General features: G+C 46.3%; 1 protein-coding gene across 5 annotated transcripts in view; it reads right to left on the bottom strand.

The window, feature by feature from the left end:
- KIF5C (kinesin family member 5C) overlaps window positions 1–8,870 on the bottom strand; it is a 78,042-nt gene extending 69,172 nt beyond the window's left edge. For all 5 annotated transcript variants that reach the window (XM_086615370.1, XM_086615373.1, XM_086615372.1 and 2 more), the window contains exon 1: window positions 8,745–8,870. In XM_086615370.1, coding sequence (XP_086471496.1) covers window positions 8,745–8,870 — 126 coding nt within the window. The remainder of the gene's footprint in view (window positions 1–8,744) is intronic.
- Between the last annotated feature and the right edge of the window lie 10,945 nt (window positions 8,871–19,815).

Below are 19,815 nucleotides of genomic sequence, written 5' to 3'. Positions count from 1 at the left end.
AACTCCACACCTTTAAGATTCTCAAGGATTCCATTTTGGATATTTAGAGATAAAAGTTTTTTTGCTATTGTGTTGTTTTTGTGGGTTTTTTTAAAGTATCCACTATTTTCACACTCCAAAATCCAATAAAAATCGAATAAAAGTATTTTCCCAGTTCACAAAGCCATCACACGGACAAGCACCATCGTCCAACGCGCACCTTCCAGTGGAGCTAGGAAAACAAACATTGGCAACACCACAGGCAAGTCAAAAGTGTCAAGCAACTACTGAGCAACTCTAAATCACTTTTCTTCTTCTACACCTGCAGCGCCAGCTGAAGCACAGATGACCCCACATTGCACACCCAGGCTGTGGTCTCAAATGACTTGGATCCAGTGTCCCTTCATTTTTTCTGCCCGCTGCCTCACCCTGAAGCATCCTGGATCCCGACAATACAGAGAACTGAGAGCAGAGCCTGAACCAAGGCTCATTCCCACACAGATCCAGGTTTTTTAAGTCGAGTATCTTGGTGAAAACTTGTCAGAATAAGTCTTACCTTGGCACGACCTCTGAGTTTTTAAAGGCTGCAGCAACATAAAAGCAAACGAAAGAGGGAAAGTAAAGAGTCTGAAAGCAGTTGGTAGGTAATTGTGTTTGGTCTTTTTTGGCTACATTAAGGCAAAACATGTCAAGCTCAAAGGGACTCAACAAAAACAAACACAAAACATACTGTGCACGGGACTGCTGCCTATGCAGAGACAAAAAAAAAGGAAAAAAAAAAAAAACCACCACAAATAAATCCCCTTGCGTGGAAGAGATCTTTTGATGAAAACATTCCCACCAAATTCCAAACGCACTTTTGTATTCAACTAAACCAGGCAGAATTCAACAAGAAATGCATCAGCAACAAGACCGTCCCAAGCCACGGAAGCTAATAAGTGGAAATTGGATGATGTGTGTTTCTTTCCCAAGCAGAGAACAGAACACCCCGTTCATTTGTTTCTCCTGTGCCACTGCCTCCTCTTCAACACACGTCCACAGCTCCCCTTTTCCCTACATGTACAGTATTAGTGATGAACAGCTCAACTTCAGCTCAGTTTATGTACGCTGAAGTCTTCAAACAAGAACTGACAACTACTGATGACACAAGATCGTTAACTTCCATTTAACATTGCCCTCAGCAGAAGGAAAGCCCACCTTTACGAAAAACACAGTTGTGACATCTGCAACTTGCTCTGATACACTGGGTATAGAGTTAGAAACGTTAGAAACCTGCAGACACATTAGGCACTTCAGAACCAGTAAATGTGGAAGAAAACAAATCCTAAGGTGAGTCATTTTAATGATAACAGGAAGGATATCAATGATAATACCAAGGGCGTCAGTAGTCTAGTTAAAAACTATCAAGAAACACTAAATTAAATAATCTCTCCTCCTAAGTACTTGTTTTTACAGAAGCATCCCTCCCCTGCCCCGATCCTCAAAAAACTACTGCAGAGAAAAGCATATTAATATCAAAGACTTATAAGTGGCATCTCATCCTTCATTTTATCTTTTGCAAGAGCTTTTATTTTTCTGGCACAGTTTGAAACGCTGAAGCAATGCATGGAGACGTAAGTACACATCACTCCCTAACAGCTTCCTCGCTGCACGTTAAGCCTTCGATTAGGGCAGGAAGCTTCAGGAGAAATCATCTCCAACGATGCAGAAAAAAAAAAAACTACTCCCAGACTTCCCCAAGTACCGATAAATGCGACTGCACCAGCCCGAACAGCCATTTGCAAAAATGAATCCAAACAGCAGTGACTAACTGCTGCATCTCGGGGGAAGGAAACAAAGACTGCAACAAGCACAGATGCCAAACGGTCAAAACCTTCTGGTCTAAACCAAAGGCATTCTGCAGGAGACACCACAGGAAAAAAAACATTGAGAGTGGCATGAGACTACGTTTTCCAGTTCTTTGACAATCTATTTTGTTGAAATATATCATCTATATTTTAAGTTTCAAAGCTTTAAATAGAAATCTATGGTTTTTGACAGGATAGGTATGCAGGATGAAGATATTTTTAGAGAAAGATACCCAAATAGGACTAGAAAAAGATAAAAAAAGCCTTCAATGCCCCAAGGAAACATAAAAGGGAAATTGCTCTGGTGAAAAAATAGCAAGCTTTGTATTTTGAGTAAATCATCTTTCCAGCACTACCAGCAATAAATAGAAACTATTTTCACACCTTTATTTCTCACTACATTTTTACAAAACAGAAAATACATACAACTTCATCCAAGAAGTACCCATTGATCCACGTTGAATAGTTTTCCCCCAGTTCAGCACTTGCAGATGCACTTGAAAGACTATCCCTTCCAGAACAGAAAACAGCAGAAGATTCAGAAAAAGAAAGAAACAGAAAACCCCAAACCACACTGACCCCGCAGAAGTGACTATCTATGCTTAAACCTCGCAAGAATGTGCCAAGCAGATTTTAACAAGCTGAGGATTTTGCTTCAAACCTTAACTGGGAGGAAAGTATCTCTGTCTCTGGAGCATCTTAGAAAACTGGTTTGGTGCCAGCGGACTCCCAGGAGCCGCATCGGCTGCTGCCACCCCGACACGAGTGGTGCAGCCTGAGGGAACTCCCAGAGCATCACCACCCACGGGACTCGTACAGCCACTCGCCACCCTCTAAACACCACCACGCTCTGCCCCCTGCCACGTTTCCAAGCTCTGCGTGTGCCAAATCACCACGCAAACCCACGGCATTTCCTTAGAAAAGTTGTCTCCCCATTCTGTGCCGACCCAGCCCAGGTTATGGGACTGGGCAGATGCAAAGGCTGGTGGTGGAGAAGGAGAATATGTGGGGTTTGGAGAAGCTTGGAGACTTTTTTGCAAGCCCTTATCAAGACAGATTTTTTCCACTGACTTACATTACGAGAAAGTAATACTGTACATTACATTTGCTTTGCTGCTATATGGCAGTATTGATATGTCAAGAAATAAATGTATTTTATTTCTTGATAATTACATCCAGGACAGTTTAATTCTTTGGTCAACACACTGTAAAAACAGAACCAAAAATCTACTCTATTGGTGATCTCATCAGTCCCATGATTTTAACCTTCCACACCTGAAAACAAGTGTGAAGCACAGCAGTATGCCTTAGGAAAACAATCCCTCTCTAAAAAATCAGGCACATGAGCAGCTCCCTGAATGGCTACCACAGCAGATCTTCAGTAAATGAAATAATTCCTTCTGCAAGGCACAGAAAAACCATCTGGACCCAGTGGAATCATCTTTATGTTTGTTCTTTCCCAAATGAACAGCAACATGCATCGATCTACAGGCTTCCACTTCTTCCCAAGAAACCTCCTGGCTTAAGCTACTGAGAGAAATCACCCAAAAAAACACAAGTGCCAGATCTGTCAGTCTTGGGCTGCTGCTGCTCTGGAAATAGTCTGACCTGAAAGCAACAAAGCCCAAAGCCACAGGGGAATGAGCAGAGCGCATCATGGTTCATTGCATCCACAAAACAGGAAAATGCAGCAGGTTATGCCAGGGTCCAGGAAAATCTTAGGATGTAGGAGGATTAGCAACACTTTTGAAAGAAACAGGTCCCACAAAGATGTTTGTCAGCTCTTGGTGTCTCCAGATACCACTGATTCCACATAAATGCCATGCTCAGCTATGCCAGCTACCCGTATCTCACCACGGTCCTTCACAAAAGCTTTCATACAAAACTTGCTCAGTCCTCATCAGAACCGAAGAGTTGAGCAGAGCTGGAAAACACACTGGAGATGCTGGGAGACAAAGAAAGCCTTAGGTTCCCAGATGAAGCCTTCTGCTAGGAAAACGGCGTGCTGCGGATCCGCTGACATATTTTACACCAAGACAGAAGTCCCATCTCACTTCACCTCCTACACCAAACCAGTGTGAGCTTTTCCTAACAGGTATTTATAGACACGTCATGAGCAAACCCTCCGTAAGCAGAAGGGCTGTGTGTTTTGGGGTAGAGATGGATGCTTGGCTTTTGTTAGAAGCACAATGGACCACGCTCCATGAAAAAAGCTGTGCAGCACAGGGTGGATTTTTAATTTATTTTTTTTTTAACTAGTCATTTATCTGCTAGCCCAGGGGTTTTTTGTGAGTCTGCCTTAACCACAGAGTGACAACTGCTTAACAGCCTTCAGAGATCTCTATAGAGGAGGAACTCAAGAACATGACTTTTTTTCATTAGTACAAGCTCTGCTGACTTTACTGGCATACATGAAATAAAAGGTAAAACATAACCAAATATTCTAGGGATGGAAACAAGTGACAATCTCTCCACAAGGCAACATTCCAAACAGTACTTACTGCAGAAAGTATTAAAAAAAAAAACCACAACCCTGCTCAGATTCCACCCCACCCACTGCAAAGGAATCAGCCATCAATTTTTTGTTTTCCTTTATTTCATGGAATGTGACACTGCGGAACGGTGACAGCAGCGCAGTATCAGGTGATGATTTTGTTTGTTTTCAGGCACAATAGTTATGTGGAATGTTTCACAGATGAAATAACGGCATTTTCCCCCACGTGAGCAAAGCACGATGCCGCAGGGACCACCCTGTAGCTCTCCACTGGTTTTCCCAGGGCAGTTTCCCATGGGAGCTGGCAGAGCTACGCTGAAGCCCCCCGGTGCGGGCAGCGAGGGGCCGAGGAAGGCCCTGAGCTCCCCGCCTGACACCGAGAGCGCAGCAGAGATCTGCAGTGCTCAGCAGCTCCTGCTAAGCTGGGCTTTACACATGCCCTCACGCTGCAGCTCAACAAGCAGCTGACGGCCAGAATGAAGAGTCTTTTATCCCTGTTTCTGGTAATATCAACATGAGGTTTCCCAGCTGGCTGGAAAGATTCGTTTTAGATGTTCTCCGTTCTAAACCGGGAGATATTTGCCCCAAAAAATCAGTTTCAGATCAGCCTTGCGCTAAAAGGGAAGCGGTCACCCTAGACCTAACAGAGAAAGGAGGCGAAAATACTGTCTCCTTCACAACTAAATTCCTAAATATTTTCCAACAGGGGAGAGGGAAAAGGGCTGGAAGCACTCTTCCCCATAAACCTAAACCAGAAAAGTCTCCTCAGGGAGAGCATCTCACCAAGTCCTGAGCCTCTCTGCATCCTCCCTTTGCAGATGCTCAGGAATAAAAGTACTCGGAGGAACAGGGGAAGCACGAAGAAACCATGAGCCAGAAGCCTGCCTCAGTTGCTTACTACAGCAAACGGCTCCACGTTCTCCAACGAGGCCGTGAGATGCAAGCCAGCTAGAAAAACACATTTTTAGGCATGTCAGCCAACACAATCAATCCAAGAGTCACCTTGAGGTTGCAGAGGAGCAGAAACATAAAATGAAGCTGCAGTCTGTTGAGACTGTTGGGTAGCTAACCGCAAAAGAAAACGATGGATTTACCACTGTCACCTTTTCCTGCCATGGTTAAAGATGAGATCCATCTAAAAGGCTTTTATATTTAAAACTTTAAAGTAGAATCAAGATACAGTGGGTTTTCTCTAGTTTAACCAATGGAAAATTTAAGCTAAGACATTTTAATCTTCCGTACTTCCCTGCGTTGCATGCGTAAAGCGCATGAAGATGGACAGAAGAGGCCAGAACATAAGACACTGGGTCAAATCCCGATGCCGAGGGGTTTAACTGGTTTGAAAGGAGTTCAGACGTTGCCCTAGGACTTCCCTGACAAAGAGCTCTGAACCACGGGACCACGGGCATCGTATACTTTTCTACGGCTTATAACACAGCTTTATAATACAACTTTATTCATGGCGTGAAGATATCCTGGGGAAACTCAAGCCTAAGTTGTCAAGCTTCCTTCATCGCTGTTTGTTTTCAAGAAATATCATCAAGTCATGAGCTTTAATTTTTGCTGGAAAATCTGCTCAAAGCCCTAAGGAAGTATAATGGGAGATGACGGTGGGAAGTTCAAAAAGAAAGTCTTTTCCCCACAATTGTTTGTTTGGAAGGAGAAGTAAATTTAGTCAGACTTGCTAGTCAGAAAAAAGAGGCATTTCCTTTAAATCATTCAGATTTTAATTTTTCTTATGCAATGACAGAAGTCCTCAGGGAGGTTTTACATGGTTTTGTTTGGTTGGTTTTAAATTTTAACAAAACCTCTTTCTTTCCAATATTTCATGGAACAAAAATCCAAGCTGCAATGCAGTGTTTTTCAAACGCTGTAGTGAAACACACACGACAAAGTGTTTGGTTCTGGCTTATTTTTGCTTTATGCAATGTTTCCAAGAGCTTTGGAAGGCTAAAATACCGCTTTTCTAGAAGGAAGCCTACTCTGGTAGTGTCTTCCACCAAAATTAGGAGTCCTACCCCTTGCCAGGCATTATTTGTTGGAGCTAAGCCATCACTCTAAACCAGTAAATAATAACAACCAGTACCACTTTCTACCAACATACTGCAGTGGCATCCACTGTAGATCAAGTTACACCAAAGCTGAAGGAGCTCTGTACTGCGAATAAAGATGACAAAGAACATGGAAAGATTCTCATCTTCGTTCACGCTTACAAAACTACAAATATCCCCACGGAACCCCAGACGGATGATTTCTCTTGGGGAAAAAAAGAAAAAAAAAAGCAGTATTTGAGGACATATTTCACTAGATAAGATGACTAAAACGTGCACCTACAAAAGACTGGTGTTTTGCCCTGAGAAGGGAAAGCCAAGGCACACTCTAAGCTTCTGACCAGACTTTCAAGATGGCAAATAACCCCCCAAAATGACCCTGCCAAATTGAAGAGATAGATAGATATAAATATTTATATGTATTTATATAAACAAACACATGCACATTTCTTGTTTCTAAATATTTCTTTAAACTTCCATGGTAGCAAATAGACAGTTGCTCTTATTTTCCCTTTCTGCCTTTGCTAAAGGATCATCTTCTGTCTGCAAGACACAAATACCTTTTTCAAAACATCACAGTTACTGTTTTCCCAGACAACAGATACTTTATAAACAAAGACGCATTATATACTCGCACGTTCACTTAGGTGAGAAGAAAGGATTCTAAATTCTAATTCTCTTAAAAAGACAACATTGTTAAGAGATTTACAGTAGATGAACTTTACTTTTAATATGTCTGAGGGTTTATTTATTTAAGGGGAAAGGGGAATTTGCTGACGTTTGTTTCTCAAACATCCAAATGACCGTGCTACAGTTACGCTTTCGTTCCAAATATTTGTTGGCCAAAGACAGCCCTCCATTGCTGACTGAGATTGATAACCAATTTGATCATTCCATTGTTAACAGATTATCGTGGGCATTATGACTTTAATCCTCGAATAAAGAAAATTGATGTGGCTACACAGAAAACACTTAATAAAAACAAATTCAGAAAAACGAGTTCGCTATTTATGTCCAGAATTGACTGATTTTTTTCCATAACTCTTTTACAACTTTCATGACAGAGTTTCTAAAAAAAATGGAGGTTTTAATAAGAATCTGGACAAATCATACAAGTAATTCTCATTCTTTGTATTAACAACTAGCTTTAAGATCTCTTTATCGTAGTACAGTAGGGATCACATTACCAGTTTAACACAGTAGACCAATATATAAACCAAAGCACCGAAGACACGGGCTGGTTACATAGGAAACCAAAAATTTAACTGTGCACCCACCCAAACCAGCACCGGCGGTTCACTCCCGACCGCAGCCCGACGGGAGACACCCGCTTAGAAAGCTCCAGCTCCCAGAACGAAGAGCAAAGGTGCTTTTTTTTTTTTTTTTTTTTTTTTTTTTTCCGCCATGTCAAACCCCTGTGCGGAGGAACCGCATCCCGACCCGCGGAGGAGCCAGATACGCGCACGCTTTGTTCGATTTCAAGCCTTTGCCGTCACCAACAGCCCACCCGCTATAACGCGCGGGGAAAACGCACAGATCGGTTACGTCGTTGCTGCAAGAGGGTAACGACGTGATGTTAAAACTAATTTTTTCAACGAAAAAAAAAAAAAAACCGACAACTTCCCCTCGCATGGGTCATTAACTCAGGGTGCCAATGCGGTGCCCCGGTTGTGCCGCAGGGACCCACCAGCACCTCGGTGCGTCCCGCCGACGCTGCCCGGCCGCCACCCGCAGCCGTGCGGGACGAGCCCCGGGCATCAGCCCGCCCGGGGCAGCGGCGCGTTCGGGCACCGCTCGCCCCGGGGAGCAGCCCAGCGTTTCGGAGCCGGCTCGGCTTTGTCTCGCCTCGCAGGGCTCCGCGCCCGCCAGGGATACGGAGCGCTCCCGCAGCCCCCGCGAAGGGGGATCCCACCGCAGCCCCCCGCGCACCGGGAAAACTTTCTCCCCGGCGGCTGCCGCAGGGGCGCGGCGGAGGCGCGGACGGCCGCCCGCCCCCGCGGAGCGCCGGCGAGCATGCCCAGTCACCGGCATGACATCAGCGCCGGCAGCGGCGGCCGCCCCCGCGCCCCCACCCCTCCCGGGCCCGGCCCGCGACCCCCGGGGGGAGCCCAGACCCTCGCCCACGGCGGGGGGGGGGGGAGAGGGGGGGTTCGCCCCGCCGGAGGGGAGCGGTCCCGGAGGGGAGCGCCGCCGCCCCTCCCTCGCTCCGCCGCAGCGGGAACAATGGGCGCGGGGCCCGTCGGCGGCTGGGGAGGAGGGGGGGGGGATCCTCCGGGCGGCGGGACTGCGGGGAGGGATGCTCGCCCCGGGGAGGGAGGGATTCCCGCCCCGTCCCGGCACCGCGCCGCAGGGAGAGGGATGCGGCAGACTCACCCCGATGACCACCGTCTCCTCGCCCTTGAATTTGGGGATGAATTTGTCCCCGCGCAGGATCTCCGCCTCGTTGAGGGGCCGGAACCGGCACATCACTTTGATGCTGCACTCGGCGGGATCCGCCATCTCGGCGGGGCGGGCGGGCGGGCGCCGGCCGCAGGGAGCGAGCGCTCCGCCGGGCAGGTGCCGCAGACGCCCTGCTGCCGCCGACCGGGCGGGGCGGAGCGGGGAGAGGAGCCGCGCAGCCCGGCTCGCCCCCCGCCCAGGCGCGGCTGCGCGGGGAGGGGCGGCGCGGAGCCCTCACCGCCCGCTCCGCGCCCCCGGGGCTGCTCCGCCGCCGAACGGCGGCGCGGGGGCTGCCGGGAGGCGTAGTCCGCGCGGCAGGTGGCGGCCGCCAACGGCTCTAACGGTTCTAACGGCCCCGCGGGCTCCCCTCAGCGGCGCCCCCCTCACGGCCGCCAAGGCGGGAGGGAGGGAAGGAGAGAGGCGGCGGCTTCCCGCCGCACAGCCGCCCCCGGCTCTCCCCGCAGCGCCCAGGTTAGCTCTTCGCCTCGCTCATTTACGGTAATTAACAGTAATTAACGGGGGTTTGGCCCCTCTGTCCCGCTCGACGGCGGGAGGACGTCAAACCAAGCCGCACAGCGGGGCGCGCGGGCTTTGTTTCCACCTCCATTTTGAAGGGCCGGTGCTCTCTAGGGGATCAGGCCTCCAGGCACTGCTGCTCGCCAAGGGAAAATAAGGCAGGAACAAGGAGGGAGGGCGGGAGGCAAGCCAGGTCCACAGTCAGGTGAAAGGATACTCCTCCTTGGATGCCATACCAGCGCTTCCCTCCGTTGCATTACCCTTATTTACTCTGAGGGAAAAGCAGAGACAAAAGTATCTCTGGGCGACGCTCTGGCTGTGTTAGATTTACCAGAAGTTTGTCAGGATGCAGTCAGTGAATCAGCATCTGGGAAAGACACAGCCTGGAGCCTGTTCCTGCGCTTCAGGGTTGCTGTCCTGCTCCTTCCCCTTGGCTCTCCAACATGGAGCGTGGCAACGTTTCTTCCTTGTCTGCTTAAAATACCTGCAACTTACTCTCCTTACGCCCCAAACCCTGTGCCGAGGCAAGTTCAGAAAGCCAACCGTGTCCTGGGCTGCATCCAGAGCAGCATGGCCAGCAGGTCGAGGGAGGGGATTCTGCCCCTCTGCTCTGCTTTCATGAGACCCCACCTGGAATACTGTGTTCAGCTCTGGGGTCCTCAACACAAAAAGGACATGGAGCGGGTCCAGAGGAGGCCACGAAGATGATCCAAGGGCTGGAGCACCTCTGCTATGGAGACAGGCTGAGAGAGTTGGGGCTGTTCAGCCTGGAGAAGAGAAGGCTCCGAGGTGATCTTATAGCAGCCTTCCAGTACCTAAAAGTACAGGAAAGCTGGAGAGGGACTTTTTACAAGGGCGTGTAGTGACAGGACAAGGGGCAATGGCTTTAAACTGAAAGAGGGGAGATTTAGATTGGATCTAAGAAAGAAATTTTTCACTCTGAGGGTGATGAGGCACTGGCACAGGTTGCCCAGAGAAGCTGTGGCTGCCCCATCCCTGGAAGTGTTCAAGGCCAGGTTGGATGGGGCTTTGGGCAGCCTGGTGTAGTGGAGGGTGTCCCTGCCCATGGCAGGGGGGTTGGAACTGGATGGTCTTTGAGGTCCCTTCCAACCCAAACCATTCTGTGATTCTGTGAATTTCATTGCACTGAGCTAAAGCTGTCTGAAATAGCCCGGTGTACCCCACGTGCTCTCCTCCTCCATCATTTTCTCCCTGCACATATCTTGTATCTCCTTGCAATAGCTGTTGGTATCTTCTGGAAAGCAGGAGACAGCCCCCAGCCTTCAGCAATTCCTGAAACAGATTTCCTCCAAAGAACAGAGTACCGGTTTCATTAAATTAGCCTCTGTCACACGATTAAGATGACAGTGGTCAGTTCTTGAGCGTTTCTCCAGAGATTTTCCCTTTCTTCCAATCCACAGGGGTTGTCCTTGTTATCTGATGTGGATGTGCGAGGAGCGGGCTAGTTACAAAGGCTCTCATGCCCTTCTTAAAAGCAATTACATCAGGGAGAGTTAGCAATGTGCAGCATGTGATAAAACATTATTATATAATGTGATTTATTCCCATGGATTACCGATTACCTAGCCCTTTTATTTCTCTTATGTTTCAAGCTTTTACCCTGAATAGCAAATTCGTAAGTCATGACAAGTAGGGGCTTAGTGACAAAAGACAACCATTTCGATGAATTAATCCTTATTTTTCTCCATTATCAAGAGCTCATTTTGGAGCAAGATAGGCAAACCTCTATTTTCCTATTAGAGTAGGTATAATCGTCCATCAGTAAGAATGCACTGAAGAGCCATCTCTTCTTAGCAATTTTGTCACAAACAATACTGCATTGGCTGTAGTGCAGACAATACCATATTGTCACAACGCTGCTATTTTTACTATTTATTACCAGATTACTGAGTTAAGCAGCCTAGCAGGAACATTAGTTTTGAGCCAGATTCAGGAGCAATCAGAACCTCTTTGAGCGTGTGGTCTTCTCTCAGGCTGTTCTGCGTGCCTGACGGAAGGTATGATTTACAGTTTATTGGGAAACCACTTCTCATAAAACAAACTATCAAGATACAGAAAAGTAGTCGCACTCCACTGCTGTAATCTTACACATTATCATTATTAATTTCATTCATTCCTGAAGCCCTGGGGGTTTTTGGATTGTGTACTCACAAGAAGCACCACTATAGCTGTACTCTGCTGGGGTTTATTGAGATACAGGACACCAGAACGCAAGCGAATTTTCTTTCTGTTGGTACCACAAAAGTAAAAGAAAGCAAACCTCAATGTCACCTCTTTTTCCTGCAGCTGTGGGGCAAGTTCTCCAGCTGGATACTAAGTCCACAGTTTAGATCACCCTGGCAGATTAGATACGGCTTAACGGCAAGTTCTCATTGTTCCTGAAGAAATTCTCTAGCTGAGCTGGCCTCAGCTGAGACAGTTCACTAACCAGCCTGGGATGTCAGAGATCTCCAAAAGGAATAACAAATGCCCTCCTTGAAGACTGGGGCAAAGGAGATGGCCGTAAGAGAACAAGGAGATTTCATTTCTCTGTAGATGAGCTGCCAGTATAGCCAAAATGTTCAGGCTGCAGGAAAAGCAAGGAGGAGGCATGTGATAGAGGTTCTGAACAAGAGCAGAACGTGGATTGAGATCCACTTTTCTTTTTCTCCACAGAAATAAGGGAATAGACACCAGAGCGTTTCAGAAGTGAAAAAACAATTTCCTATCCAGAGAGCCAAGATAACATTTCTTCCTTTCATTACTTCTGGGACTCAGGAATGAGCTTTGGAGTTAGGAAAAAGCTTCAGGAGACAAACACTGAATTTCTGCTGTCTTTAACAATTCAGTGCAGGGAGCAGACACCAGTACTGGCACGGGGCGTAACTTATCAGCAGGAAGTGACTTTAATGTAGATTCCATTGATCCTGGTGTCTCAGCGATGGCCATCGAGATGAAATTTGATGATATGCTTGTGTCATCAGTGCTGAGATATGTCTGTGGGTAACGGATTTCTTGCAGGAGGTGCCAAAAGGACTGGGATCCCCAAGACAAAAAGCATTTTTAAGTGTCAAGGATAGTTAATGTCCCATAGACACCAGAAGACGCTGTTAGGAGTGCATCAGGGGAAATGTTTACAAAGCCAGAACATACAGTGTGTTTAACAGGAATAAAAACCAAACAAATAAAGGAAGCCAAAGACTGAAGAATAGGCAACAAAATGAGCTAAAGAGTGCTGAGAAGGCAGCTAGAAGGAACTGAGATACAGAAACAACTTAATCTGCATACCCATGCATCACCGAAGGCAAGGAGACGTATCTCTAGTTCAGGAGAGAATGGAGTACAAGCCTGTTTGTCCAGGAAAAGGAAAAATTCAATAGTAAAATGTACAGGATCTGCATAACTGACACTCTTGGTCACCCAGGATGATTATCCCAGAAGCAACATTTCCTTTCATCAGACAAGTAATGATTTCTTTGGTGATCAGGGGCCACAGGGCTTCCGTTCTCACACTTCCACAGAAAGGCTGGATTTGGAAATAGAGTAGGATCATCAAAAGATGATAGGATCATCAAAAGATCCTTCATCAGAAAATGGTTGGGCTATGCTAACAGGGAGTTTAAGGGCAGCCACTGTTTCTGATTTGCAAAACACTTCAATATATGCTTACTTTAAATATATAAAGTATGTTAAGTATGCACATAAATCTCAATCTTCATATAAATTATTCACATGATGCATAGTCACATAAATCACGTTAACTCACCTATAAAAAATGGGTTTACTAAAAATAAATACATAGATTTTTACCACTTTGTATAAGTCAGCAAAATGTTTTAGTTGATTAGTCAATGCTCAAAATATTTTTCCAAGTTACAATCCTTTCATTTGGGTTACTCAATAAATAACCCAAATGAAAGGATTGTAACTTGGGGGAAAAAAATAAATTGTTTTGCTTAACCATAGGAAGTTATAAAGCAATCATAAAAATCCTAACCAAAGAACCCACTAAAAACCACACAACCCCAAAACACAATGCCTCCACACCAAATTTCGTTGCGAGGGAGGGTATGTCCATTGTCAAACCCCCCTCCTTTACGCAGGAAGATGCAGAAAGAGTTAAACAGCATTACAGGCAGATGATGCCATCTTCTGGTGCCACTTGCACAGCTGTCGGTTCAAACCCGCGGTGCCTAGTCTGCTCACATCATCCTCAGGAAGATGGGGGCCGGTGTTATTTCAGGAATCGTTTCGTCCCCAGGGCAGGGTTCAGTGAAACACCATTAATTGAGGAAGAGCCAGTGGAGCAGGAATGGCGGCAGCGGGAAAGCGAGCACCAGGCTGCCACCAGCCCCTGGTGCCCGAGGGGAGGTCGGGGTGCACGGGGCTGCAGCACAGCTGGCTGCAGCAGCTCCCACCTCTGGCAAGAGTCAGTCCAAATGGCCACTGAGGTTTCGAAAGAGTAACTATTAGTTGTGCCTAGCCTTGGCCAGCTGATCGCCCTCTGCCCCATTAACTCCTTTCTGCCATCCTCAGGAGAGCGCCACAGCTGACAGGCACGGTACTGGTTTATTTTTATGGACGTTCCCGAATAGAGAAGGTCTTGCCAGAACACGATACGTCAGAGTCTTTCCATTGTATTTGTCAGAACTCTAAGGAAGTGTTTGCCTACTCCTGTCAGACCAAAGGATTTAGGCTGATGTATGTGTTGTTACAAATTTTCTCTTATAGTTATCTCCTACAGTATAGCCTTAATTAATTAATTAATTGCCCCCCTCCTTCTTTCACCCCTTGCTCTCTAATTGATCTTATAGAATCACAGAATGGTTTGGGTTGCAAGGGACCTTCAAGACCATCTAGTTCCACCCCCCCTGCCATGGGCAGGGACACCCTCTACTACACGGGGTTGCCCAAAGCCCCATCCAACCTGGCCTTGAACACTTCCAGGGATGGGGCAGCTACAGCTTCTCTGGGCAACCTGTGCCAGTGCCTCACCACCCTCTGAGTGAAAAATTTCTTCCTTATATCCAATCTAAATCTCCCCTCTTTCAGTTCAAAGCCATTGCCCCTTGTCCTATCACTACACGCCCTTGTAAAAAGTCCCTCTCCAGCTTTCCTGTAGGCCCCCTTTAGGCACTGGAAGGCTGCAATAAGATCACCCCGGAGCCTTCTCTTCTCCAGGCTGAACAGCCCCAACTCTCTCAGCCTGTCTCCATAGCAGAGGTGCTCCAGCCCTCGGATCATCTTCATGGCCTCCTCTGGACCCGCTCCAGCAGCTCCATGTCCTTGTGTGTTGGGAAGAATGTAGAATCTTTCTACATTATCCTCCCTGTGTAATTACATTTGTATTAGGAGTTAAATCAGTATGTAATCGATTGAAGCCAGATTGGACTAAACAGATTTTCCCCGTTCTTGTCACAGAAACAATTCTAACTTGGGGAAAAAAAAAAAAAAGCAGCAGTGTACTGGGGTATAGGAGAAAGGCTGTTCTGGCACACCGATAGGGCTCGAGACCTCTGTCAGATTTTCTGCACAGGGAATTTTGGGCCATCACGTCTCTTCACGCCTGCACATCCACTTGCCCTGAAGCTGGAGAGGGACGCTGGGTCACACTCCATGATTTTCGCAGTTGGTACAGGGACCACCGCTTTCACCACTGCTGCATCCGGAGCAGGAATGGGACAGTGATGCTGGTATTCAGAGAAAAGAGGGGACAAAGCCCATGTTCAGGAGGCAGTTCAGTTGCTCCACAGTTATTCCCTTTCAGTTTCCAGATTTCAGTCCTATTCCAACTATACTTTTTTTCCTTTAAACTGTAGTTACTGGGTAGCAATACTTACTTAGGGTGACTAAATAGGGTTAAATTAATCGTAAAAATGTAGCTTGCACGGGTTTTCTTCATTCATTTTTTGAGATTACACTATTAACAAAAATCCAAAGCGCACACAGAGAAAATATTACTCTGCATTTTGAGATACACTAACTTCTGTTCTTGGCCAGTGGACTTTCTCACTGAATAGAAATGAAACCAGTATTACGTTCTCTCTGAAGTGCAGCATTACATTCTCCTTCTGGCCATTTAACTAAAGCTTTGTAGATACATTCCCATTTCATACACAGGCCATTCTCACGTTATCACTGGCCTACAAGAGAAATGCTGCTGTGAAACATCTTCAGGCACCTACAACTAGGTGGAGGCTACTTCATTTCTTGTAGGCTACCTGGAACGTGACCTCACGCAACAGGCTTCCCAGAATGAAACACTCCAGATAACCCAGTTACTGTAGGATGTGCTGGGAAGCACAACAGCCCTCACTGTGGATCTGCCATGGCTTCAGGTAACGCCGCCCTTATCCTAAAACTGCCTGTTCTTTTCCCAGTAAATCCCCTTCCAAGCAGCTGCCTGCTCCGGGGCGCTTTCCGGGCACAAGCGGTTCCACAGTTGGTTCTACACGCCAACACACCCGTCTCCACCTTAACTGCTCTAGAACGTTTTCCAGGGAGATTCAGCTGGCCCAGGGCCGCCTTGGCTCACAGACTGGAATGCCCACACCTCGTGTTTTCCACATCGTCACCTGGTTGGATCAGAAGAAAAACCATTCTCACCGTGTGCCTCTGTTCCAATGTAACACTTGGATCTGAACAGCTAACCCAGCTCCTGTTGCCTGGGTCCACTGCTGCACAGGAGACATTTCCCCTCCCTCTTACACACACGGCTCTCTTTTTTTTTTCTTCTTTCTCAAGCAGCAGTTTGTTGTGAAGACGTGCTTTAATTTATGAAGGTTACTCTCCATCTTTCTAAGAATAAGTCTCAATATTGCAAAACCTAAAAGCAGGAAAAATAGGGAAGTGAGATTTGAAACCGTTTCTTTGAAGTCAGATCCAGGAAGTCTGCTGAGATGATAATCCTGTATAAAAAAAGCGTTTAGTTTGCTGTAGCCTTCAGAGCTTTCCAGTATGAAGATGTGGGTTTCTACCACGACATTTCATTCTGAAGGTCTGCGCAGTTCTTCCTGCGTGTACTGGAAATGGAGAGGAAGGCTGTGAGCATGATACCACTGTCTGAAGATTCTGCTTCAAAAAATCAGCTACTGCAATAAGAAAATAGGAAACATTTCTGTTACTCTCCACAAAGGAGTCGGAGGAAAACGAACTATCAGGGAAGGAAAAAGGGTCTCAAAGTCAGAGCCTCAGGAAAACCGCAGACGGCTGCAGTAACTGCCGTCTCGGAGAAACCCATGCACACAGTCCGTGCAGAGGATTAAGGAAAAGGGACAGCTCTGCAAATAAAATGGGATGTTGTTTAGATGCTGTTTGGAAAGGGGAGGACAAGTATAGCAGAATTAGAAACAAGATGCCTACAATTAAATGCATACAGCTCCAGTTGATCTAGAGATTAAATAAATTCGATAAACCTTATTAGAAAAAGGTCCATCGTTTTCTAGTATCTGACATTTAAGGGAAAACTCTGCACTTAAAGTGCAATACAAATTGCTGTAGATAAACGATATTCAAAAATCTTACCTGAACAACATTCCCCAATCCGTAATAAACCAGAAATCACTATTCAAATCCTGATGTTCAAGTAAGGGAAGTAGAAAAGAATGTCATGTCCTCACACTTTTAAAACAGTGCACAAGAACAACTCAGTCGTTGGTACCCCTGCTGCACACCAGTACCAGCAGCAAGTAGAAAGCTGTTAACAATACTCCCTTTTATGTGTGTAATTTTGTTTAATGAAGGTTTCTATGGATTATAATATTATTAATCACTTATTGCACTTGCAGCACACAATTCAATGCTAGAAATTCTTAAGATCACTACTGCAGCTCTGCTTTACAGTAAATACTAATCCTTTAAATGAAACTCATTCAACATATGGCACACTTACCATTACACCCTTTGGAGCTCCTGAAACCTTTTTCTCCGCCTCACATTTTTCCAGAATCTACTAAAAGTTAGAAGCTCCAGCTAAAGGATTTTTTAAGTAATTAGATGAGGATTAGACTATACCAAGGCACAGATACACAACAACCTTAGAGACGTTTTTGGTCCCATTTCCCAGGAAAGTGATCTATTTGTAGTGAGAAGTCTTGCTAAGCGAACAACTTGTGAAGTCATTTCTTCTGTGGACTGAATTTTCATTAAACCTCACAAAGGTCTTGGTAGTATGTTAGAGAGGCAATGTTAGTTTTATGTATTGAGGAAAATAACTTTTTTCTTTTTCAGACTCAGGTTATGTAACAATTCTGCTTTCAAAAAAATTCATTCATACTTCAGACTACATAGATCATAGTCATTCCCAGAAATGAACCCAGTTTACAGAAAACCTTAAAACATACGCGAAAAGATCACAGAATCATAGAATGGTTTGGGTTGGAAGGGACCTCAAAGATCATCCAGTTCCAACCCCCCTGCCATGGGCAGGGACACCCTCCACTACACCAGGTTGCTCAAAGCCTCATCCAACCTGGCCTGGAACACTTCCAGGGATGGGGCAGCCACAGCTTCTCAGGGCAACCTGTTCCAGCGTCTCATCACCCTCAGAGGGAAGAATTTCTTCCTTATCTCTAATCTAAATCTCCCCTCTTTCAGTTTAAAGCCATTGCCCCTTGTCCTGTCACTACACACCCTTGTCCAATATCCCTCTCCAGCTTTCCTGTAGCCCCTTTAGGCACTGGAAGGCTGCAATAAGATCACCCCGGAGCCTTCTCTTCTCCAGGCTGAACAGCCCCAACTCTCTCAGCCTGTCTCCAGAGCAGAGGTGCTCCAGCCCTCGGATCATCTTCGTGGCCTCCTCTGGACCCGCTCCAGCAGCTCCATGTCCTTGTGTTGGGGACTCCAGAGCTGAACACAGTATTCCAGGTGGGGTCTCAAGAGAGCAGAGCAGAGGGGTAGAATCCCCTCTCGACCTGCTGCCCACAATTCTTTTGATACAGCCCAGGATACGGTTGGCTTTCTGGGCTGCCAGCACACATTGCCAGCTCATGTTGAGCTTCTCATCCACCAGCACTCCCAAGTCCTTTTCGTCAGGGCTGCTCTTGATCCATTCTCCACCCAGCCTGTCCTTGTGCTTGGGATTGCCCTGACCCAGGTGCAGGACCTTGCACTTGGCCTTGTTGAACTTCATGAGGTTCTCACAGGCCCACCTCTCCAGCCTGTCAAGGTCCCTCTGGATGGCATCCCTTCCCTCCAGCGTGTCCACAACACCACACAGCTTGGTGTCATCTGCAAACTTGCTGAGGGTGCTGCAATCAATCCCACTGTCCATGTCACCAACAAAGATGTTAAATAGCACTGGTCCCAGTACTGACCGCTCAGGAACACCACTCGTCATTGGCCTCCACTTGGACATTGAACTGTTGACCACAACTCTTTGAGTGCAACCATCCAGCCAATTCCTTATCCACCAAGTGGTCCATCTGTCAAATCTGTGTCTTTCCAGTTTAGAGACAAGGATGCTGTGTGGGTCAGTGTTGAACGCTTTCCACAACCACATACAGGAAAAAGAACAGTTTCTCAGGAAGCAGCAGTTCCACCAAAGGCACGAGGCAGAAGGAGCCATGAACAATGGGTTGCTCAGGTGCCTCCCCTGTGCTGACACCTGCTCCTGCTGCAGTGACACTGTCTTGGGTTCTTCTGACCCTTCTCAACAGGTCCCATCTATTATCATCTCTCCTTGGGGACTTCACAGTGAATGGAAAACAAAGCAGCCATTAAGCAAAAAAGAGTTCGTTTTAGACACCTGAGCTCCTGACAAGTTCCCAGTATTTAAAGATCTGCAAGTGTTTTTACCTGTCAGAACTTTTACCCTACAGAACGTAAAACAAAACATGTTTAAACACAACTTACATTAAAAACAGCCCTTTATATAAACAGCCACGAGGAAAAATACACTGACTGCACGACAGACAGGCAAATCCTATCTTGATTGTCTTTGGCAGGGAGGGGCTGAACTAGACAACGTCCCAAGGTCCCTTCCAACCTCAATGATTCCATGATTTACAAGAAATACAGAAACATTATCCAAATTACAGGTGGAGAACCAAACAGCAAAAAATCCACATGATTCACCCCAAGTAAGACCTGCAGTTTCTTTGGCAGAACAAAAACTGTCTCATCCTGGTTATTCCCAGGTCTCAGGTCCCCACCACCAGCCCATCCTTCCCCTACCACACACCGTAAGCACCAGAAAGAATCACACGACCTGAAACCTTTGGGGAAAAAGGTCAAAATCATCCAAAGGCGACTAAGAGCCTTGCAAATTTACATGTCTGTTGCTTGCACATTGCAAAAGAAACACATATGCAACATGGCCATGTTTTGATATGTATTTTTATTTCCCTGCAGTTTTCACTTATCAAGAACAAGTAACAGGGAAAGTTGTCTGAACTAGTGCATAAACAAACATTCTGAAACACCACTACACGTATCTAATTTACAAGAACCGTATAAAAAAAGTCACTAAAACACTACACTACCAAGGTGT

The sequence above is a fragment of the Tauraco erythrolophus genome, chromosome 8 (assembly GCF_009769465.1).
Source record: "Tauraco erythrolophus isolate bTauEry1 chromosome 8, bTauEry1.pri, whole genome shotgun sequence".
Classification (NCBI taxonomy): Eukaryota; Metazoa; Chordata; class Aves; order Musophagiformes; family Musophagidae; genus Tauraco; species Tauraco erythrolophus.
This window is presented reverse-complemented; position numbering and strand designations above follow the sequence as displayed.